Source organism: Thermobia domestica, chromosome 8 (genome assembly GCF_964235325.1).
Source record: "Thermobia domestica chromosome 8, izTheDome1.hap1.1, whole genome shotgun sequence".
NCBI lineage: Eukaryota > Metazoa > Arthropoda > Insecta > Zygentoma > Lepismatidae > Thermobia > Thermobia domestica.
The window spans coordinates 194,108,132-194,132,933 of NC_137461.1; the positions used below are offsets into that span (position 1 = coordinate 194,108,132).

The 24,802-nt window shown below is 36.2% G+C and overlaps 1 protein-coding gene across 1 annotated transcript in view; it reads left to right on the top strand.

Moving 5' to 3' along the window:
• LOC145693405 (carboxylic ester hydrolase) overlaps positions 1 to 24,802 on the top strand; it is a 98,154-nt gene that overhangs the window by 38,835 nt on the left and 34,517 nt on the right. The window contains exons 3-7 of the mRNA XM_081769372.1: positions 10,194 to 10,350; positions 10,717 to 10,902; positions 16,588 to 16,778; positions 17,135 to 17,339; positions 18,074 to 18,160. Of these exons, the coding sequence (XP_081625498.1) occupies positions 10,194 to 10,350; positions 10,717 to 10,902; positions 16,588 to 16,778; positions 17,135 to 17,339; positions 18,074 to 18,160 (826 nt within the window). The remainder of the gene's footprint in view (positions 1 to 10,193; positions 10,351 to 10,716; positions 10,903 to 16,587; positions 16,779 to 17,134; positions 17,340 to 18,073; positions 18,161 to 24,802) is intronic.

Genomic DNA, 24,802 nt, shown 5'->3' on the forward strand with positions numbered 1-24,802 from the left:
ACGCGTCGGTCTTCTGACGTTCTTTGGAGTTCGGTGCCACGTTAGAAGAGCCCGGATAAAAGGGCGAGGACACAAAGGCCCGGGTCAAAAGAACTCCGGTCATAAGGACTCGGGTCGAAAGGCCTTGGCGCGGGAGACCCGGGTTCGATTCCCGGCAGGAACTCATGTGGTTCGGATTCCACGTTAATCAGTAGGTCCACGTCTCACATAGCCTCGCTGCTGAAAGGGACGCTAAACTGAATTTCAACTCAACTCGAGTCGAAAGGGCACCGCGACAAAAGGCCCAAGTCAAAGGTGAACCGCAAAAGGACTCGAGTCAAAAGAAAATGAAATCTTTCACTTCCCACGATACTGCCCTTTAGGCTAAGGGAGACGGATGATTAAGGCAAGTAAATGATGGAAAAATTAGTGGAATGAGAATGTGGGAGGAAAGAGAGTACTCCGAGAGAAAACACGTTATTATCCACCACAAACTCACTTGGCCGGGGATCGAGCCAAAGAACCCAGGCACAAGAAAAAATATCTACCACTGAGCCACCGTACCCCCTCCACGTCAAAAAACAAAGAAACCTGAGATCTAACCTGAAAAGCTTGAAAAGTATAGGTCTAAATGGAGTAAGCCTATATGAAAAATATTCTGTGGACAGTAGCTGATTTATTTGAGTTGAAAACACATACATCTGTATACAGAGTTAGTCAAAACACATACATCTGTATACAGAGTTAGTCAAAAATATTACGACTGACAAGTAATAGCGATACGCGTGGACGGAGGAAAAGGAATCCCCTTTTGTTGGAAGGGGGAAAGGTCTCTTCCCATTAAAGCCCGCTTTTAAAAGAAGAAAACGGAAGTTTTCGCTTTTCTTTTGGTTTTCTGTGACTTCCTTATTCAAGTAGCACCTCTGTATTCTTGTAATGGTCTTACAATTAAAAATAGTGCCTTTACGTACATCCTATTCAATCAGGGGTTGGCTATATTAATTGGTTTTCAAACTGGTATTTCTTCGGTTCCCAGGAAGTATAAGTTACGTAACCCAACATTTACATGGTGTCGATTTGGTTATCTAAGCACGTAATCCAGTGCCTGAAAATTGTACATCTTGTATGTATATCTTTTACGGAATGTCTAAATTCGAACTAATAGGCAAGAAAAATTACCGTAAACCAAGAAACAGATAAAATAACATCTTCGCTTGCATTTCTTCTCCGTTCAAAAGTACTCTTTACAGTTCTACAAGTAAATCCTTGGAAGTAGGAAAATGGGGCGAAATGGGGCGTATACGGGAGTATACGGCGTATACCCACCTAAAATTTTTATAGTTCAGCGTATACTCACCTTAAATTCACGAAAGAATGAGCTTATATTGGAGTGCGTATACGCCAAGTAATCTTGCGTATACGCTATACTTTTGAAAACGATCAAGCATATGCCTACCAAAAATGCTAGCATTACACCACTGAGGAAACCCAATGTGTCCACTCATTTGACTTTTCCTTTCCTATCAAGTAATTGATTCTTGAATTTTTCTGTCTTTTTCTTCAGAGTACAGAAATTAAAGGTTTCACGTGTTATAACGGAGGAAAGAAAACGTACTGTTGTCTCTTCATTAAAGTCAGTGCGTTCAGAACAGCCTAAAATGTCCCAGACAAAAGAACTTGATTTTCTTTCTTTCTTTCTTTCTTTCTTCAAAAAAGTTGTTTCTTTTTCGAGTCTTTGCATCTCTAGATGGAAGAAGAGATCATTAGAAAGAGAAAGAGTGACGAGGAACTCTATTGACATCAGTGCAGAACATAAATATTTGAATCCTAATTTGAAACTAGTATAGAAACTACTTTCACTGAATGATATATATATATGTATATATATATATATATATATATATATATATATATATATATATATATATATATATATATATTGATATGTATAATTAATTGCAAGGGCCTCCGAATGAGACATGAGAGCATGCTAGACAAGGACTACACACAGGAAATGACGTTATATTTTTTTCCAACGTGCTTGATTAGCCATCCGAATGATATTAGAGTGATATTACTATCAAGTGACAAGGAATTTATGAGTTAGCGGCTATTACGAGTCTCTGAACAGCAACTTAGTTGTACATAAAGCTCGAAAGAATCATAAAGGAAATGTCGAATATATTTTTGAGAGGCAGATGGAAAAAGATGTGGAAATTAGATTGCAATAAATTATGTAGACTGATTTGAATATTTCTCATAGAATATTAATAACAATTTTAAAAATTTATACATAAAAACATCTTAATGATGTCAAATTCTCTCGCAGTTACTGGTTAGCATTATTGCTTTTAGTTCAGTAGACTTGAATTTGATTCCCGACGTAATACATGTAATTCGCGCTGTAATTACGTCTTACGCGGTCTCGATGTGAACAAGAATGTTAAACTAAAAATAAATAATATGAAGCGTTTGGTTTTATAAGCTTCAATTTTCTTTCAAATACTTACAATTACTGTAATTATGTAAGTAATGTTGTGCGTTTCTATGCTCTGAATTAGAGCAACATTGCTTAGTTTCCCATAAACTATATCTCTTTCTTGCTTCTTAAATACTAAACTTTTTCAGTGATTCCTAAGTAGCTTTCAATATTTCAATCATAAAAGATCTTCACAAAAACTGTCATACCTATATAGGAAAACACGAACATTGTATAAAATTAGTTATATCTGACTCTAATAGCTACAAGAATACTTATAGTGGGGGTGTGGTAGTTTAGTCAAAGAGTGCTCACCTCTAATACAAGAATCCTTGCTTCGATCCCCGACCGAATTTGTGGTGAACAACATTCTGGTTTTTCTCCAGGTTCTTTCCTTTTCTCCCACATTCTCACTGCCACTCTACCAATTATTTCATAATCCTTCACTTTCATTATTCATCCATCTCCTTTAAATTAAGGACATACTCGTGGGATGAAAAACTAGATATTTCATACATAGGACTAAGTTGTAATACACTCATTTCTGGCCCAGTTGGTCACAGGCTTGGTTTTAGAACATAAATTTGTGATTAGACATCCTTCTTACAACATTTCTCGTTATTTCGTTTCCTTCCACTGTTATTAATCAGCTAATTCTGTCATGAGTCATAAGCTATGTGAACTTTGTGGAGGACAAATACAGTGTGCGTTGGTTTCTTGTTCCTCGGAGTTCTTCCATTTTCTTCATTCACCATTTTATTCATTGTCATCATCACAATCTTTCTCAGTTTCGGTGCATAATCGTGGGGCGTTAGAGTAGAAATTTCATTTAATTGATCATGAACTATCCTTTCAGCCTTTATCGATAATTAATTATTATTATTTTTTTGTTTCAGAAATTGTCATCAGGTAATTATGTCAATACATTAAAATCAAACGTATTATTATTATTTGTGTTGAGAGAATGAAATTGCAAATTTATTTTCAATTTCGTTTTTTACTGCTAATAATTTTGACTGAATTATACTTTTATGAATCGTTTAAATGAGACATGATTCCTACTCACAGAGAATCGTAAAAGAGAAGACGCACCATCTTACGAACACTATTCTTTGTTATTTATGCTATTGGCTTATACTCATAGACTAATTTGAGGGGGTGAGCGCAACAGTGGTCTAATCCACATTGTTTAAAAATGGAGAAAAGTCAAGTTAGTTAAACACATATGCTTTTTGTACATTATACCAAAAGCAACCACAAGAGGTTGAATGTTGAGTGGTACAATGTTTTCATACATACATATATATTTGTATTATATATACGAGGGCTATCCAGAAAGTAGATTACGTTTTCGTCTGTGTCCGCTAGGGGCGGGGCTAGCGCGGCCATCTTGGGGTCAGAGCGTTGCGCAGCTCAGTCGGCATCTAGCAGTGCTAGTGAGAGGTTCGTGCTGTGCTCCGTTAAGATACTGTGACGGTTTGAAATGTCTGCGTTAATTGAAAATCCCGCGAGCTGCGAGGTGCGTGCAGTAATAAGGTTTCTGACAGCAAAAAACTGTAAACCGATAGAAATCTATCGGCAGCTGTGTGAAGTGCATGGGGACAACATTATCACTGAAGGTGGAGTGCGACAGTGGGTCATAAGATTTAAAAAGGGCCGAACCAATGTTCACGACGAAGATCGAAGTGGGAGACCCAGCAAAGTGACTGCCGAACTTGTCGAAAAAGTCGATGTTAAAGTCCGTGAAAATCGAAAGTTCACAATAACGGAACTTTCTTTGAGTTTTCCACAAATTTCGCGAAGTTTGTTGCACGAAATCATCAGCGAAAAGCTTGGTTACCACAAGTTTTGTGCAAGATGGATTCCAAAAATCTTGACAGAGGACCACAAAAATCAGCGAATGGCTGCAGCGTTGCACTTTTTGGACGCCTACAATAAGGATGGTGACTCTTTACTCGATCGCATCGTTACTGGTGACGAAACATGGGTGAAACACGTGAACTGTGAAACGAAATTGCAATCAATGCAGTGGGGGCACACAGGTTCTCCCCAAAAACCCAAGAAATGCATGCAAACAATGTCGGCAAGGAAGATGATGGCGACTGTTTTTTGGGACAGAAAAGGTGTGATTTTGGTGGACTTCCTGGAAAGAGGCACTACAATAAACGCTCAAAGGTATTACCAAACTCTGCAAAACCTCAGAAGAGCAATTCAAAACAAGCGCAGAGGAATGTTGAGCTCTAAGATCTTGTTGATTCACGACAACGCCCGGCCCCACACGGCAAATGTCACGCGTGAAGTTCTTGAATCTTTTCAGTGGAAGTTGTTTCCTCATCCGCCGTACAGTCCCGACCTGGCACCGAGCGACTTCCACCTATTCCCAGCAATGAAGAAGTGGCTGGCTATGCAGCGTTTTGATGACGACGAACAGCTGCAAGAAGAGGTAACGAAGTGGTTGAAGTCGCAGGCGGCCGAATTTTTCGACGAAGGAATTTCCAAGCTCGTACATCGCTACGATAAATGCCTTAATTTGAATGGTGACTATGTCGAAAAGTAGTATTTGTGTGTGGCTTTCATCTGTATATAATAAAATTTGTTTCCTATACTTTGTTGATTTTTTATTCCAAAACGTAATCTACTTTCTGGATAGCCCTCGTATATATATATATATATATATATATATATATATATATATATATATATATATATATATATATATATATATATATATATATATATATATATATATATATATATATATATATATTACAAAAAAACACATGTATTTAACTTTAACTTGATTTTCTCCATTTTCAAAAATGTGGGTTAGACCACTGTTGCGCTTACCTCCTCAATTGTGAAATTAGATTCACATTATTAATATTTTTCACTCTTAAACTTGAAACAGTAATCATTTTATCTTCAACATCATTATATAGTTTTATATAATAGATAAACGGTAGAGTAAATAGTGAACTAAAGTCCGATTCAAACCTCTTGATGTGTATCGAAAGCTAATGTTGTTCAGGTGCGACGTAGTCGGATTTCGCTTCCTTTCGTGCGCAGGCATAACGTGAAACATTGTCGTGAGAAATTAAGAGAGAAACAAGAGAAACATTGGCGCGAGAGAAACAAATCCGTTCTTACAAATTTATCAGTGCTATAGTGACATATATCATAAGGACATTCCCGCCTTTCTCCTAGTCCAGGAACAAAACTATTAGACAACGTTGCCCAACTTGCATTGGATATTGTGAAAAGGAATCACATCTTAAATATCAGGAGGTTTGAGCTGGACTGTTAACTGAAAAATTGATTAATTTCTCACCAAAAACATTCCTAACGAAGTTAAAGCTTGGCATGTGTGTTTTCTGTGTATCTGGTTCCAGATTCAATTTCAGGAAATGGCACCTTTGCTTTTCATTCATTTTAACTGTAGGCTTTGTTAATATTATATCGGCACTGAAAACGAATATTAAATTCTAATCTCCTCCTTAATGACTGTAAATTACACTGCTGCTAGTGGACAATGCAACACCAAGAATGAGTAACGGAAATGTATTCAAACTCACAGAATTTGTACGTCAGGTGTGACGTATACATTGCTATAATTTCATCCTAGGACCCAGTGAAGTGCAGTGAGTTCAATTTCCGTAATATAAAGATAATCAAGAAAGTTCTGTCGCTTTTTTGTGGAGGTCTGTGTTCAATTGGCCCTCACACCTTGAGCTGAATGCGAATGGAGATAAAGCGAAGGCCAGTTGTTGGTGTTGATATATCCAACATACTGCCTGGTTGTGACTTTGGAGGAAACACATACTATGTATACTAAAGGTCTGACTACTGCATGAAACATACGTTAGTCGAACTCTTTAGTATGGCACTAATCACACGACTCTGCATAAGGCCCAATAAGTTTATTTTCCAATACTAGTTCAGGCTCCTTTGGTATAGAGACAACTAAGGGAAAAAGAGTACTGTTCGCAAGCATCGAAGTTCACTGAAAAATGTTTTGTCATAAGCTATTAAAATCTATTCAGTGATCTACATACAATAGTGAGAATAGTTAATTTAAATGACTTGTTAACCAACATTTTAGAAACAGCTCTTCCCGCTGATATAGTGGTTAGTGCATAGACCATTGATACACGTAGTTCCGGGTCCGATTCCTATACAGAGAGCGTTGAAATCGGATTACGGTGGATCCAATTCCACTTTAATCTATAACTCCGCGTCTTATAGGCTATAGTCTTGTTGCTGGAAAGGGATGCTAAATTTCCCAGAAGTTTTCGAAGCATTTTACATTAGCCATTTCATAATATTGTAATGTAAACACTCATCCAGAGAGAGAGAGAGAGAGAGAGAGAAACGCCCTAACCACCCCACTTCTACTTGTGAATCTCGCGAGATAAATAATAGTGCTAGAGTTGCCAATCCAACATATGAATTTTCGGCTCGGTTTCTTTTTGCGGATATTAGGCATAGAAAAGGACAAAATCAGTAAGAAGAAATCGTTTATCAACGGCACGTTGTAATAATTTAACATTTTATAGAAGAACCTCGAAAGGTGATTTAAAATAAACCAACAACACAAAAAGTAGTGTGTTTCTGGTACTTAATCTACCTTAAAATAAACTATTGTGCTGCCAAAATGTCTTGAGCCGTGGCAAAAATGCAAACTAAAACTCACACCCTCGTGTTGAGCCAATAAGAGTTCAGATGTTGCTAAGCGAGAGAATGTGAGTGGAGTTCCTTCAGCCGATAGCAGCGCTTGCAACGGAAGACTAGGGATCAAGTCAATGTGGTATATGTATAAACTGCCAACCCTGTAATAGACGGAGCGCCTAACGTTTTCTGGAAGGTTACACAAAGCGAGTAATTGGTCTTTAATCGCGGTGACTCGTACTCCTACGCTTCTATAGATTGATGCAAGAAATATAGATCCAACACAGGGATAATGTTTAAGGTTTCACTTGACGGTGGACGATCTGTCTACCTACATGGAAACAGGGTCTAAATAAGAATATACTTTCAACTCGAGAAAAGAAAGGAAAATAAATTATAGGAAATTTTAAGGTAGGAAAAGACCTAAACTTAATGCACATAAAATTCTAACGGGTAGTCGCTGTCTACCTTGTCTACTCTTAAGCCTTGCCACTGGAGATGAAGTATATGTGCAAGAGCGGATAAAATGTAATGCAGCATTGTTATAATTCGTACCAGGCTTTATGCATGAAGAACGCGTATTATATTCCGTCAATGTAATCGCTTCTCATCTGCATAACCTTCTTCCATGTGTGGAAGACGTTGTACATCGACAGTGCGTCAATCTTTGTCGATGTCCGCAGGTACTGCCATATAGCATAACTGATGACTTATCTTGTGTCATAGCACTTCACGCGAACTGGTCGTCACGGTGTCCTTGGAAACATTGTTGTGCACTGCGCCGAAGTACCATTTCAATCTTGATATACTCATATTGTTCGTCTTTCCGAATCATATTATTATGGCGGTTCCAGTTTTGTCCTCCATTTCACGACACTGCTGCTTTGTACTGAATAACACACAGTCGTAGCCACTGGCCCCATTTCATCGCCTCACATTCCCTTATCAGGTACGGAACTCTTGTAGTGCTCAGACACAGCCCTCTGACGTGACAACAGTGCAGCTACATTTCTTTTATCTAACCTATGTAAGTAAGTCAAGAACTACACATTAAACCAGTCAACTGGGTGCTTGACGCCGTTGAATGAGCGTATGCAGTGTGAAATTATCGCATTTACAATGACTGAATGGTCACAGACATTAGAATACTCAATTTGCATCAAAGTGGAACATTCACATTTACTGAATATTTGCGAAGGCTTTCGAAGACAAAAAACTACGCGTAAGGCCTACCGCTCACTGGCGACAAAACAGTTGCGCAACTATCTCGTCGCTGTCGCCTGCAGTCAGCAACTTCGCGGAGACAAAACAGTTTTGTTGCCATACCCTCGCTCACTGGCGACGGCAACAGAAAAGTTGCCGAGCATTTGATATCACAATTTACATAATCGGCAACCGGAACAGTTCACATAATCGCTGGTTTCGGACATAAAAAAACTACCGCCCATTCCAATGGTTAAATAAATAAATTTAAATAAACTTTCGAAGATAGCGTCAACAGGGGCGTTATTTCAGACTTCACTTGAGGGAGGCAAAAGCACCACCGACATAAGACTTTCACGTTTTGTACTAGTATATTAGTAGAGAATTGATTAAAGTATATGTATTCGTCAAACTCTTGTAGAGCAATTGCACCTCCTGCCCCCCTTAAATGACATCCCTGAACGTCAATGAGTGAGCTAATATGAACGGGAACAATTATTCGAATCAAAAGATAACAAGAATAACGAAAATATGACTGGAAATAACTAACAGAACGAAACTAACAAAACCGTCAATCCGACAACACTGTACAGTAACTGTACTCTTAATGTTCTACGTATAGCCATAAAATAAAAATTGGCTTTCTTCGTTCTTCCCGCGTATTCTTCACGTTTTAAAATCGGTCATTTTTATACAGTACAGTTTTTTCTTTTTTATATTTGAAATGGAAAGAAACTTGAAAATGATAATTTTATCTGTATTTTTTTCTAGTTATGGGAAATTAATGAAAGTAGTAGTGTGTAGTATGACATCGATATGTCATTATCGAAAAATGTGCCTACCTGTGTTGTTGTTTCTTGGCTGGAAAGCTCATTCTAGTTTCTTATAACAGCGAAACATACTTCCTTCCATAATTTCTTCTTTATATATATTTCTTCTTTAATGCTGGGCGTTTCTCTATTTCCTCAATTAATTTTTCATAGTCTTTATCACTGAAGAAATGCTAGTCACTAATCAAATAATGTGTTAGTTTCCATTGCGAACACTTCTTTTCACGCGCTACACACGGAACGAACTGTTACGTGAAAAAAATGTAGAAAACATTTATTTTTTTTATCTTTCTATTTGGAGGTACCTCGGCAACTTTTCTGTCGCCGTCGCCTCAGTGAGCGGACTACCATAAAACTCAATGCATTTTTAGATGTTGCGCAACTGTTCCGTCGCCGAGCTGTTGCCCTGCTGTCGCCCTGCTTGGCGACACCTCGGCAACTTTTCTGTCGCTGTCGCCTCAGTGAGCGGACTCCAATAAGACTCAATGCATTTAGCCAGAGCAACAAGATAGTTGCCCGACAAAATGTTGCCAGTGAGCGGTAGGCCTAAGTGTAGCTCAAATTTAAGTTTGCTACAATGGCTGAGAAATTATCAGAAACCACAGCAACGCGAAGATTAAATTGACAACTTTCCCAAACCCATTAAATTAATTAGGAGTATTATTGGACGCTCTTTATCAGATAAATGATATAGTACAAAGGAAACTCCTGCAGCTGGTAGCAAATGGTATTTAGTATTTATATCATTACAATATGCTCACTCATTTTACTGAGTCAAGTGGTGAATGTTTTGTAACAAAAGCAGCGATTTATTTAGGACTCTCATTTCCCTATAACATAGATAAAGATATTTTTAGCCACTCTATAGTTCTGCTAAAACAAACAAACATGGTGTTTTGGATGTTGATTTTAAAAATCTATCACATATTAATCCATCGGTTTAGTACAATACTTTTCAAAGATACTTGTACCAAGACACGGTTTTCATATCTTATTCGAGTTTAATAATTTAATAATTATGAAATATATTATTTCAGGTGCCAGATGTTGGCAGCGATGAAACTGGCCACCCAGTTCTATTTTGGATTCACGGAGGAGGCTACAGAAGAGGTTCTGCAGCCCAGTATGAGCCTGGCCCCCTCGTGGAAAAGGGAGTAGTAGTAGTCACAACACAATACAGGTTAGGATCACTAGGTGAGTACATAATGCAATCGCTATTTTCTTTTTAATAATTAGTAATTACTCTTTTATTATTATATTCAAAACACAATACTCACATAAATCGTTTGTGTAAGAAATTTATGGAATCACCTTGTTTCCAGTAACTCTTTTTATACAAATTATAACCTTATTAACGATAACATATTGATATAAAAGTCCCTTTTATACTTTTAGTTCAATAACCGATTATATATATATACCTCATTTTCTTCATTGAGCTAAGAATTTCGAGTATGAGTGTTGTAAGACTAACTGAGATACAAAATAACTGTTTTGTAATACTTATATTAATTTAGCTTCGTCAATGTAAAACAATGATTGATTTTACTTTCACCTCAGGTTTTCTCAGTGCGGGAGTAGAGGAATTGCCTGGTAACATGGGTATGTTTGACTTAGTGGTAGCAGTTGAATGGGTAAGAGATTACATCGAATTCTTTGGAGGCAACCCTAATCTCGTTATTCCCTTCGGTCAAGATACTGGCGCAAGTTCAGCTTTTTTCCTTTCCATATCACGGTTAACGCAAGGTAAGTCTAAAGATAAAATAACGTCTGAACATGAGATAAACACAAACACGACTATTCTTGTTACCAGTCTTTACATGTAATGGTTTCAATATCATTGCTGAAAATTCATATTATAACGAAATGCAGATTCTAAGGTTGCAATCTACATGAAAATTGAATTATGAACTAAGTTTGGTAATAACTTAAATATTTCCAACAAACTTGGAAATAATACCGTAACCTTAAAACGGAGTCTAAATAATGACTTATTATAGCCTATTTCATTATTATTAACACAAATTACTAACATGAATTGTGGAAAATATAGCATAATTATTGTGTATTACTAATAGAAAAGAATGCTATCAACCAAACTAACAGCAGGCCTATAGTTAAAATTTATAGTAATTATTAATTTTGAATTGAATAGAGACGCTTTCCATCTCTAAGTATTAAATTACTTGCTTTTGATGCTGGACATCTGGATTTCATTTCCGGTAGGAATGCATATGATTCAGACCTCATGTTAGTAGTTGGTGGTTTAGTAGTAGGACTAATGTATAAGTATGAAGGGTCTTGTTTCGATTTGGTTCCAGACTATGTAATCTTATAGTACACATCTCCGTGGGTTTTTGGGTCTCGCCCACTTACTTGGCGGTAACATGCCATCTACATAAAATGGATATCAACGAAGGACAACTTTGAATTTTTTACTGTTAAACTAATAACATTGACGAAGCCACGCATGCACAGAAGCACGATATAGTACTCTGCGCCTACAACAAATGTATAAATATCAATGTGGAATTGCGTAAGTGCGAGGAGCAGTAAGTAGAAACAACTTCGCCTTAGAAAATCCTGCCCAACGTGAGGAAAGATCTGTGATCCAATTTCCTAATTCAAAAGAACAAAATGCACTTGACATCGTAGCAGACGTATATTACCAAATACTGTGTAAGCTGCGATGTGCTATCCAAAACCGGTAAAGACGAATATTACGGTCTGTAAATCTTCTGATTCATGACAAACAGCCGTCCACACACAGCTTTCTGTGTTGTTGAGACAATACAAAAATTCGATGAGAACTTTTTAATCACTCTTCATACAGCCTCAACTCTGCCTCCTAGTGGTTTTTTGTCTTCTTTTCACCTGGAAAGGTGTCTAGCTTCAAAATGTCTCAATGAGACTGAAGTGGTCAAGAAAAAATTTTCGTTTAGCTGATAACATATTTAAAAAATGCAAAAGTAATATATTGTAAATAAGTAGATAGTTAGTTGAGTAGATAAAATTGAATTTTTTATAGTTAGGCTGTGTTGTGTAATTTATTTTTTTAAAATTTTGAGTGTGGTTAGTATTAGTGGCCTGAAATGAGAATTAGAGGTTTTATTTAAAAAAATATAATTTATTATGATTGCATTGTATAGTGGGTTGCGTGTTACCAGGAGACTTGTATTTATAATGATGAATCATCTTTTGTTTATACATGCCAGATGGCAGAGCTTTATTGAAATTTTTTAAAGTGGAGGAGGGATATTATGAAAAAAAAGAAAAGGTATTTATAAAGCAAGCAAAGCAAATAGTAAATTGTGATTATTTATGCTTTTTCCCGTGCTTTTTAAATAATACTAGTCAACAAATTTTAACTTTTTTTCTGCCACATGAGAGAAAACACCTGATCTTAAAGGAACTTTGGCCGCTGAATTCGAATTTGCAATCCGTTTTTTTCTATCACGCACAGTTTTCCCGTGACAGAGGGATTTTCGGGAAATTTCCCCCAAAATTTCCCTTTCTCTTCATTTTTGTACCTCTAGCTCGGGTACCCTTAGGCATATAAACATACAAATTATATTTTAGGTTAGCTTGATTTATACTTAGTAAACCCTGTAAGTTTCATTTGAGTCGCATCATTCTTCATTGAGAAATAAATATATTTCTATAAATATATGCTATGTGTACTGTCCATTTTACCATATACAATAGGTGCAGAAAAATCACATGTAACTTCCACGGGAATTTTAATATAAGCAAGGTTTATACTTCATTGGATTTGTAATGAAACATGTCCGCCATTTTTATAAGAGGGAAATTCTAGAGGGATTTTTCGGGAAATTCCCTAAAAAAGTAGATTTTTTTGTCTCATGTCACTGTTCATATAGTGATACAGAAGCAGGAATTGCGCCAGAATATAGATTTATATCAATTCAATAAATCAATACCTCACTAGTAAACAAGGTTTTTGCCACATGAAAGAATACATCTGATCCTAAAGGAACTTTGGTCGCTGAATTCGAAAGTGCAATCCGTTTTTCTCCATCACCCACAGTGTTTTGCGTGACAAGGGGAGGGGGCTGAGAAATTCCCTCAAAATATACCTTTTTTCCTAATTTTCGTACCACTGGCCCTTGAAATATAAATACAAAAATGACACCATATAAAACTTTGATTTATACTTAAGAAACCTCGCAAGTTTCAGAACAATCGCATTATTATTTCTAGAGAAATAAATATAGCTGCATGTATGTTGTTTCTTTGCACTGAAAGAAAAAAACACAATTTCATTTACCCATACAGGCACAAATACGAAAAATGAGAGTATACGACATGAAGTAAGAGGTCTGTGGTTTTCTACCACCTGGCATGTGATTGCATTGATACAGCTGTACAACAACACGTGTTTAGCTTATGCAATAAAGCTGCGCAAAATCGGACTCTACTGATAAATTGTCAGGTGCATGCAAATAGATAAGGAAGTGTTGTATAACTGCATACATATTGTAGGTTTAGTTTTAATTTGGATTTATGCTATTCTAACATGCTATTCTACTCTTATTAAGTAGAAAAGTGGCGATAAAACTCGAGCTATGCCTTTTGCGGTGCCAATGGTCTGGCGAGAACCAACCAGTCATGCTGAAGACTGTTATTTCTGTCTAACAAAAATTTGGGGTCATTCTAAACGAACAAAAACTAATATTGAGTACCCAAATATTCCATCCGATCTAAAACCCATACCACATGGACCTGAACTCCCAATCCCTGATCCATACGCACAGTCAGAAGAATCTTCTCCAGCAGAAGAGCAAGTAGGTGAGTTGCCCGAACCATCAACTTCCTTTGATCCAAACTATAGCCCAACCAAAAACACACCTCTTCTTGTTAACCAATCCAGACTGAATGACTTAGTGAGGGATCTAAATCTGAGTAAGCAACAAGCTGAGTTGCTCGGATCGAGACTTCAAGAATGGAATTTACTGGCTCCTACCACCTGAATTTCAATTTTCAGAAACCTACATGATCAATTTTCAGATTACTATATAATGCAAAATTCCCTCTGTGCATGTACAAATATAGATGGTTTAATGGATGCACTAGGTTTCCAACACATCCCTGAAGAATGGAGGTTGTTTATCGACTCCTCTAAAACAAGCCTTAAGGCTGTTTTGCTACATAATGGGAACACTAAACCATCAATTCCAATGGCATATTCCGTAGAGATGAAGGAAACTTATGAAAGCTTGTCTGTGTTGTTAGCTGTGATACATTATAACAAGTACTGTTGGCAAATTTGTGGTGATTTAAAGGTCATTGCTATATTACTGGGGCTTCAGGGAGGATTTACAAAATACTGCTGTTTTCTTTGCTTGTGGGACAGTAGGGCAACTGAATCACACTACATTCAAAAAGAATGGTCCCCAAGAGAAACATATATGCCAGGAAAACACAATGTTAAGTATTCTCCCTTAGTTAATTCAGAAAAAATTCTGCTGCCGCCTTTACATATAAAATTAGGCTTAATGAAAAACTTTGTTAAGGCCATGGACAAGAATGGAGAAGGTTTTGCGTACCTTAGAAGTCAGTTTCCAAAACTTAGTGACGCGAAAGTAAAAGAGGGGATATTCGTCGGGCCCCAAATTCGGAAACTATTAAAGGACAACATCTTTGAGACAAAGTTAAATAATGATGAACTATCCGCCTGGAGAGCTTTCAGTAAAGTGGTGTATGGATTTTTGGGAAATCATAAGGCAGAAAATTACCGTCAATTGGTTCAAGAGCTTTTGGATAGCTATCAAAGGTTAGGATGTAAAATGTCCCTGAAAATTCACTTTCTTCATTCCCACTTGGAATTTCCAACCGAAAATTTAGGAGCTGTAAGTGACTAACAAGGGGAACGATTCAATCAGGACATTCAAAAACTGGAGCAACGTTATCAAGGTAAATGGCATCCTCATATGATGGGCGACTACTGCTGGTTTTTAGTTAGAGAAAGTGACTACAAAAGGAAGAATTAATTGTAAGTACAAATGTTTTATTTTCATACTGTGTAAAGCAGTTGTGCATTTGATCCATTGTGAGTTATTGATATTTGTTTTTGTAGGTCAATATTAATTTTTTGTTTACTATCTTGAATAACGTTTAAAAGGCGTGGAAACTAAGAATTTTGTTGTATACTTTTGGAGTTAAAGATCAGTTTTTCAATAGGATTAATCTGGCGCAATTCCCGTTTCTGTATCACTATATGAACAGTGACATGAGATAAAAAATCTACTTTTTAGGGAATTTCCCGAAAAATCCCTCTAGAATTTCCCTCTTATAAAAATGGCGCACATGGTGTATACATCATTGTAAAGTGTGTTTCATTACATATCCAATGAAGTATAAACCTTGCTTATATTAAAATTCCCGTGGAAGTTACATGTGATTTTTCTGCACCTATTGTATATGGTAAAATGGACAGTACACATAGCATATATTTATAGAAATATATTTATTTCTCAATGAAGAATGATGCGACTCAGATGAAACTTACAGGGTTTACTAAGTATAAATTAAGCTAACCTAGAATATAATTTGTATGTTTATATGCCTAAGGGTACCCGAGCTAGAGGTATAAAAATGAAGAAAAAGGGAAATTTGGGGGGAAATTTCCCAAAAATCCCTCTGTCACGGGAAAACTGTGCGTGATAGAGAAAAACGGATTGCAGATTCGAATTCAGCGGCCAAAGTTCCTTAAAGATCAGCATTCTTCTTTCATGTGGCAAAAACCTTGTTGACTAGTGTAATTTAATTTTTTGACATATTACGCAAACAAATAAAAATTGTTTTAATAAGTATTTTTATTGCTGTTATTTTTTTTTAAAAAAAAGTTTGTGCGTTTGCTTTTTATATTACATTATTAAATGTGTTTATGTTTAGTAGAAACAACGGGTTAAAAAGCTTAGGTAAAAGTCAACTGACTATTATGTTGTTGTTTTTAATAAAAACATTTGTTCTTTCTATTTATACAACTAATCTTAATTATATATTGTTGTTTTTTATTTGTTATTTTCTACCTTCCGTGTACGAAAATGCTGAAAATATAATTTTAATTAATCATTTATTGCAATTTTATAAAAAAAAACTTTATTATACTAATTTATTATATAACACTGAAGTATCAGGCGACAAATTTCTGTACAGAAGTCTACAAAAGTTGTGCTACTCTGTCAAATATGCTTAGAGGCCTATGTCGATGTAGATTAATAGCCAAGGTATGTACTTGTAGAATCAGCAATAAAAAATGTCTCCCTTTATTTTCTTATTTGGAATAACGAATATTTTTTTTTACATGAACGTTGTATTTAAAATGATAGTATTCGTAACGTTACTGGAAAACAATAAACAAACTTATGTACTTTCTATACTTCTACTCATCATCATCATTATTATTAGGTTATTTCAGTGGATTGATTGCTCTGAGTGGAACTGCACTTTCCGCATTTGCTCTCGATCGAGATCCATTTGGTACTGCAAAATCTATTGCCGAACAAAATGATTGTCCTACAGAACCAGTGAGAGATATGGTTCGCTGTTTACAAGAACTAGATGTTGATAGGATAATTCAAGCAGACTCTGGCCTTCAGGTACGTTTACATCATTAACTTCATTCAGGTATGACATGAAAGTTACAATCATCTAGTAAATACTTAATGTAAAGATCCGTGAAAACTAATTATGTGAACAACTAGTAAATAATATCTGTGTCTAGTAAACTAGAATTATAAAATGACTATTTACATGTATTCAAATCAAATGATAGTTCATATTATACATTTGAATAAAGAAGTCCTAAAATCTTATCTTTTTGTTATTTTTTATACTAGGTATAAGTTATTTTCATATTTAATTACTTAAGGTGATTTTCCATTCCAGTGTTCTTTATTAATGATCTAAAGTTGTGTTAAAATTGCTGAACGATTATAATTCTGAATAACTGCAGGAAATGAGATTAGCGGCTCAGGGATTCATAGCTGCTGTGACAGGATTGTTAGGACCTGCTCCTGTTGTTGAAGGTGAAAATGATGCACGTTTCTTGCCAAGTTTCTTAACAGAATCACCCATGGATACGCTCAAAGGAGGGAAGTTTCCAGACATTCCTTTAATCACTGGTGTAACTAAAGACGAAACAGCGGGAAGAACAACAGGTAATTCTCACATTACAAAAATGTGTCTGGATATTATACTAAATAGTTGTTAAGAATCCTAAATAGTTGTTATACTAAATAGGTAGTTGTTAATACAAAGATGTTAAGAATCCAAATCGTTACTAAAAATAACACGAGGAATATTGGACTGGCGATAATAAGACCTATTTGTAGTGAGTTCTAATTCACCGAAGGTTATGAACTGTACTATATATTCATCCATTAATTTTCATCATCTTCTTTAGCCAAAACGGCTGAGAGACGGAATCTAAACACAAAAGCGAACAGAAAATAACCCTTCGGTAGATACAAAGTTATTATGCATCTCCTTCCATTCGAAAAGCGATAATGGTATCAGATGGGTCTTATTTGGACCAATTCTCTTTGATATATTTGATATTTATATATTTGTAGAAAGTAGGTTCTAGCATTTCCTTTTTTCCAAACAATATAAAACTAAATATAATTACAAAAATAAGAAAAACGAATGTTTTGTAGAACTTGGAATACTTCGGTGTGAAAACTTGAACATTCTCAAATATTTCATTCTACAAAACGCATCGATTCTACAGTTTTTGGTGGTTTTCTGGGATTTGATGTAAATGGACAAGAGCCGTTTTGGTACTGGACTCAAGTTAAACTGCTCTCCCTTTGGGTGAACAAAAGTGCTTATCTCCAAGAAAAATGAAATGTCTAATTCAATTCATTTGAAAATTTACTTTATTATTTTTCAGAATATGAGGATGATATTTTCAACAAAATTTCTACTGTTCCTAATTACCTTAATGAAGTTCTACTTGGAAATCTGATTCGGAGTATAGGTAAGTTTCAGGAGCAAGGATACTAATAGCTAACAATCGTGAAAAGTATTAAGTAGTCAAATCTGAAACACTTGTCTATTTATAACTTTAAATTAGGCAATTTAAATCATAATGACCAAGCTATCAAACCAAATTCAACACCCATTTTTACACAAAAGTAACTTTAGTATGAATAACAAAAGATAATTTCCAAACATTAGATAAAAAATATTAGAGGACTATTACAGTTCAAAAGGAATAGCTATAATATTGATGCATTTGAAATATTGCGAAGACTAAGATCATAATATCACAATATCAGTTTATGAATTTCCGCAACAAATCTTAGAGTTACTAGAATGCCCATATAGTTCTTATTGATTCAGTTCAGTCACTTCGACGTATTTGCATAAAGGTTATTAATTTCCCAATGACATTATCTTGGACACGACACGAGTAACTCGCACGATATTTCATTCCATATAAATTGTATTTTTATATCAGAATGAATTAGACTCAATTGTCGAACTCCTCTCCTGTTTATATGATTAGGGCAGTGGTTTGGATCCCAAGTTAAACTGTACGCCAACATCTCATATAACTTTGATGCTAAAGAGACGTTGAACTTCCAACCAAAATAAATTCATGTTAAAAGAAATCGGACAGGATTATAGAAAATATTAGTAGTTCCTACCCAGAGATTAAGCTGTTCGATGAGAGACCTTACCTTTTACGGTGTTATGGCACTGCCATAACACTCACCAGTTGCTGTTGAGCGATGATAGTATTGGCAGTGCGAAGACATTTTCGTTCTTTGCATGTGGTGTATAGGGCTCTCCATTTACAAAGTAGCCACTCTTTTGATATTTTCTCGGACAACAGTTAGAAGGGTGTATCAAGAATGCGTAAATTCTGGAGAGGCATGAGATTGATCTCCCAGAGCGAATGGAGAAACGCAACCGCAGGCTGCTAACTACAATAGTAACACGCAACGAGGACAAACTCTACGATAAATCCCAATTGATGGTGGATGTTGTTAAACCTATAACAATCAATGCATTGCACAAACATACACTGTGCTCCCTGAAGCGTGGTAGTCATGGACTAACACGGGTGTCAATTTGAACATTCAGGCATCAGTTCTGCACTTGACCTAAGATGGACAACGAACGACTTTTGTAGTCTGTCAAACTACGTATCAAAGGGCCTTATGCAGATTCGTTCTGACGCGTGATTAGTGCCATACTAAAGAGTTCGGCTAACATATGTTTCCTGCAGTAGTCAGGCCTTTAGTATGACACTAATCATATGTGAAAACGACTCTGCATAAGGCGGAAAATATTTTAAGTACATTGTCGTGTATTATTTGTCAGGAAAGTAAATGTACACCTATTTTTCGAGTCTGGCATTCCTGCGCTCCATCCGTGGAGAGTATGAGAATTAAATCAATCAAATGTTTACTGAGGGTCAAAGAGAAAAGATTAATCTGAATAAGACATTGCAGAGGGACACAAGCTGTGAATACGAATAGTGCATAATGTAAATAAAAGAAGACACCGAAAGAGAAAGCCAGAAACAGTGTTAAACTTAGAAAAAAAGAGTAAAAATTGTCGAAGTGGGACATAAAACCCAAATATAACAAATACGTCGACAACTAAACGTTCACCATGTCATGATCTTGGTGTAGTGGTTAAAGTGCTGGTTTACGAATACGAAGGAGGGCAGTTCGAATCCCAGGGAAGGACTTTTTTTTTAAATTTTTTGCTAATAATACATACAGCTCATGAGAGATGGTAAAAGAGGTCGTATTTAGTTTTTCGTAGCAATTATTATTGGTAATGTTTAGTACTGATAATACTTTTTGTCTTTGCGTATTGCTTTTATTCTTTTCTTCATTTCAAAAGAGAAGAATATCCGATCAAATGCCACTAAAATTCCTCATATTTTGAATGTAAACACCATTTGCAATTAGTAAAGAATAAAAATTGAACGTTCCGATGTAGGTGCAAAAAGTAAAAAAAAAAAAAAAAAAAAAAAATGGAAGTAGACCATACTCATGGTTATTAAAAATAAAATTTCTACATGCCTTACACCTCCCGACCACGTTTCTACGTTAGCAAGTAAGAGATTTGTGTTTACGTTAGGCTGGTCAATACGTTTTGCAAAGGGACCCGGTTTAGCTCTGACGCACCACAGGTGTGAGAAGGGAGCAAAACACTTTTTCTCTCTCCCTCTGTGCGTCTATTATTCTATCTATCTGTATATATATAACGCTTTTTGCAAATGCCATAACCACTCTAATTTTCAGCGGATTGAGACGAAACTTGGCACAAACATTAATAGTTGAAATATCTTGAGGTCGTTAACCAGAATAATCAGACGAAAATGTTCAAAATGGCAGCCCATCAAACTCTTAAAAACTTCCAAGGGAACCAAATTTCGCCCATAAATAGGTATTCAGAAAGTTTGAATAACTTTTCCTCTTTTACTGAAATATTTGTGTGCAGAGACTTATTGAAATATTGGACCCGATTAATCGCTTAAAGAAGGTTCACGCCCTTTCGCTACGGTCAGGCTTTTTTTTTTTTTTTTTTTTTTTGCAGGAGGGGGTTACTTTCCTATCGGAACAAGATAATTGTTAGTGATGATATGAAATTACACATTGAAAAAGAAGTAACTTGTGAAACGTGTTATTTCAAACAATAATATAATAAATGTGATTTCCTCTAACAGAGAACTGTAAATCATTTGTTTCGAGTTCGGGAGCGTGAATGGTGAGGATTGTTATTTGATTTGCTTTTTAGTAACACATTGCATTGCAAATAAAGGAGGCAACATTAGTGGTAAGTAAAACAACAACAAGAACAATAATAATAATAATAATAATAATAATAATAATAATAATAATAATAATAATAATAATAATAATAATAATAATAATAATAATAATAATAATATGAACTATTACTAGCTAACTCGTGTGTGTATTTCGACAATATAATTTTATATTATTATGTGGAAATAAGTAAGACTGGCTGGCGCCCGCCCCCCTAATTTTTTCGATCCGCTTTATGGGTCCACGGTGTCCAACGTTGGTCCAATCTCACCAACACCTCTTGTTCTCTCGATATAAGTTATCGACATTTTGCCTAAAGAGGGCTCTGCCGTGGTTCCATGACTACCCATGACAATGACTCTTCGTTCATTTTGCATTGAAATCGCTTATTTTTCTGAGTACTATGAGTGCATACTTTTTCTCAAATGGATAAGAAATCAAGCCGAGATAGATTCGAACTCGACGGCGCGAACAGCCAGTTCATTGTCCACTATTATTTTTAACTGACTCACCGAACGTGTTTTAGTAAATCACTTATTGCTAATTTTACTTGCTTCACCTGTTTAACTTGCTTTTTCTAGTAACTTATAACAACAGGGACACGAACGCAGAAACATCGAGGACAGTTAAAAATCATAGATGCTCTCCCGCCGGGAATCGAACCCGGGACACTATACACCAAAGGCGCACTGGCAAGCCACTAGACCAGCGGGGAGGGCACCGCTCACTCTCTGTGTCGTTAGGGATTACGACCACTGTATTGCCAGCTATCACTTCTGTGGGTTGTATACTATGATCACATGTTTCTTCTTTCCTGGAAGAGTTAAACCTACATTCTATGTAATACATGAGGTATTTAGACCTACATGCTCTTCATATAATGTAATAAAAGGGTCATGCCGGGAATAAGAAAAAGAACTTTCCTTGGACAAAACGGGAACTATTGCCATCAGAAATATTTATCTAGGAGGCATGCGCAGTAGTATATTTCAGAATAGTTACTGTTTAGTTCAGTAAATGAAGAAAGGGGTATAAAAAAGCAAATATGTCGCGTCAACGAGATCGACCACAGTTGATAGAGGCGGAAGCAGATGTGTGGTAATACAACAACTTGGTTAAATTGATAATTGGTTCTTTATTCTGTAGTAGATCGTATCACAACTTTACAGGAGAGCAGAGAAAGATTTACTAACGCTGTCATATAGTAAGCTTTAGTAACACGATCATATAGACACAAATGGATGTAACTGTGAGTACTACAACTTGGATTTAACGAAAGCCGTTTAGATATTCAGTGGTTTGCGGAGTTCTATAAGACACAAAAAGTTAAGACACAATACAATTCTTCATACCTCAGCTTCCAGTAACTAGATACATACAATTTCTGGATAGATACTGAAACTGCTGTCGGATTTTAATACATGACGTATTGCAGGATACAAAATGCTTTGCATTACTTGTTTGTTTGTAGACAGCTACTAGCTTAGTGTTCTGAAAGGTTGTGTATAAACTAGAGATAGCCAATTCCGAAATTATTACTTTTCGGACTCCCGAAGATAAAACCGGACAAATTCCGGAATTCGGAAAATTCCGATTTTGGAATAATTCCGGAATTCGGAAAAATTCGGAATTTAGAAATTTCTGATTTCGTTAACATTCCGGAATTCAGAACAATGCGATTTTTTCGAAATCCAGAGCTTTTCTCAATTCCGGAATTTTCTGAATTCCGGATACTTCCCGAGTTCCGGAGTTGTTCTAAATTAGGGAGTTTAACTGAATTCCATAATTTTTCGAAATCCGGAAAGTGAAAGTTCCGCTTCCAAAAAATGAATTTATTTTGGTTAATATGAATCGTGGCGGAAATAAGTCTTTGACCACGTAATGGCGACTACTTTGAAAGAAATAGGGTGTATGAGAATTCAATGTCATATTTGTAGTTTCGTGTGGAGAAAAAAAAAACTTGTGAACCATGTTTTAAGAAAAAGTCAAGTTATTAATGTAAACTTTGCCGACATCATAAAAGAAATACGAAAGACATTTTGAATCGAAGAAATATAACATACAAGTTTGCAAGCGGAGACAAAGAAACCTAACGTAACCAGACTAAAGACGAATCGTTTACCGCGTAGCGATCAATGTCAAGCTGTTTTCGAGGGCGAGTTTCGAGTTGAGTCGAGTTTCATAACAGCTCGCTCGCTCGTTCAGCTCGTTTTAACTCGTTTTGACATAATGGCCTGATTAGACTGGAAAGCGAAAGCCATGAGAAATGTAAGCAGTAATGTGGAATGCTTTTAGTGTTGCTCACGACAGCGGTGCGTCTCGTCTCGTAATTTTAGTGCATCTCGTGGGGCAATTTTAGTGTATCTCGTCTCGTCTAGATAACGAGAAGACAAGATTTTTTTTATTATTACGAGACAGCCTCAAATGTCGTAATCACCAATAGAAGTATATACTGTGGTTCTTAAAATCAAGGCTGAGACCTGCACTGTCGAATTCTTGATCCCAAGCAGAAGACCAACTCGGGTAGTGATATCAACCGGCTCGGCTCGTATCAACTGAGCGAACAGCTCGAGTCGGCTCGGTTGGGATGAGCCGATGACCCGAGCCGGCTCAGTTGGAACGAGCCATCGACTCAGCTCAATTGAGCCGATGATTCGAGCTTTCTCGGTTCGGATGGGTCCCCTACTAGGCTCATGTAAACCGGTTCAAGCCAGCTAAGTTGAAACTAGTCCATTGGCACGTTTCGATTCAGCTCAACTAAGCCGATGGCTCAAATCGGCTCGGTTGGGTAAGCTGTTGGCTCGGCTCAGTTATCGGTTCGGTTCGATAGTGAATGAGCTGTAAGCCGAGCCGCTCGAGCCGTTGAGAAGCCTAAGCCCGGTCCCAGCTGTTTTGAACATGTTTGGCTGAAGCCTATATGGCTCGAGCCCAAATACTTGTCCCTTCGGAACTCAAACCAAGAACGTGAAAGATGTCTTTCCCTCCTGAAGACTTCTCGACGACCGAGATCGACAGTCAATTAGCTCTTACTATTCAGATACAAACCGTATATCTTTTAAAGATTATACACGGTGTTGATATAATAATAATAATAATAATAATAATAATAATAATAATAATAATAATAATAATAATAATAATAATAATAATAATAATAATAAAAGTTTTAACCTTGCCGTTGAAATTTGGCAAAACTTACTTAAAAGTAGAGATTTCGGGGAAAGGGTTCCGTACCTTCAAGACACACCTCTGCAACTACCAAAATTTTAAACTAGAGCGTTCCAATAAAGATTCATGTAGAAAGTATTCTACTGTATGTTTTAACGAAAATAACTGTTATAAAAATAACTGAATATCACGCAACAGTGAGGCATATAATAAACTAATTTTTTAGGATATGCAGAGGTAAATATAAAAGCTTTGCTACAAAATACCCACACAGAGCATAATTCAATGAGCTATGAAATATAATGTAAGGAAATAGCCTATGAGATTCAGTCTACAGAGCAATTGTTACTTAAAGAATGGACATACACTATTTCGAGAATCGAGAGAAGACGGGAAATGTTTACCATACTTTTCGTCTCGTCTCGATTCTCATCTCCAAAGAGAGACGAAACTTTTGAGTTAGCCTTGAACCGTCTCGAATGTAAAATGTTAATTCTCATGTTATTTTATTTGTTTTAGAAACGAGATGAGAAACTCCTCTTCACGTAAGCAACATTAAACCAAACCGAAATATTCTTTCCAAATGTCACGTTTCTGCTTGTAATAGTATGACCTGAGAGATAATTAGCTTCTAGCTTTTAATCTTCTACGAGATAATA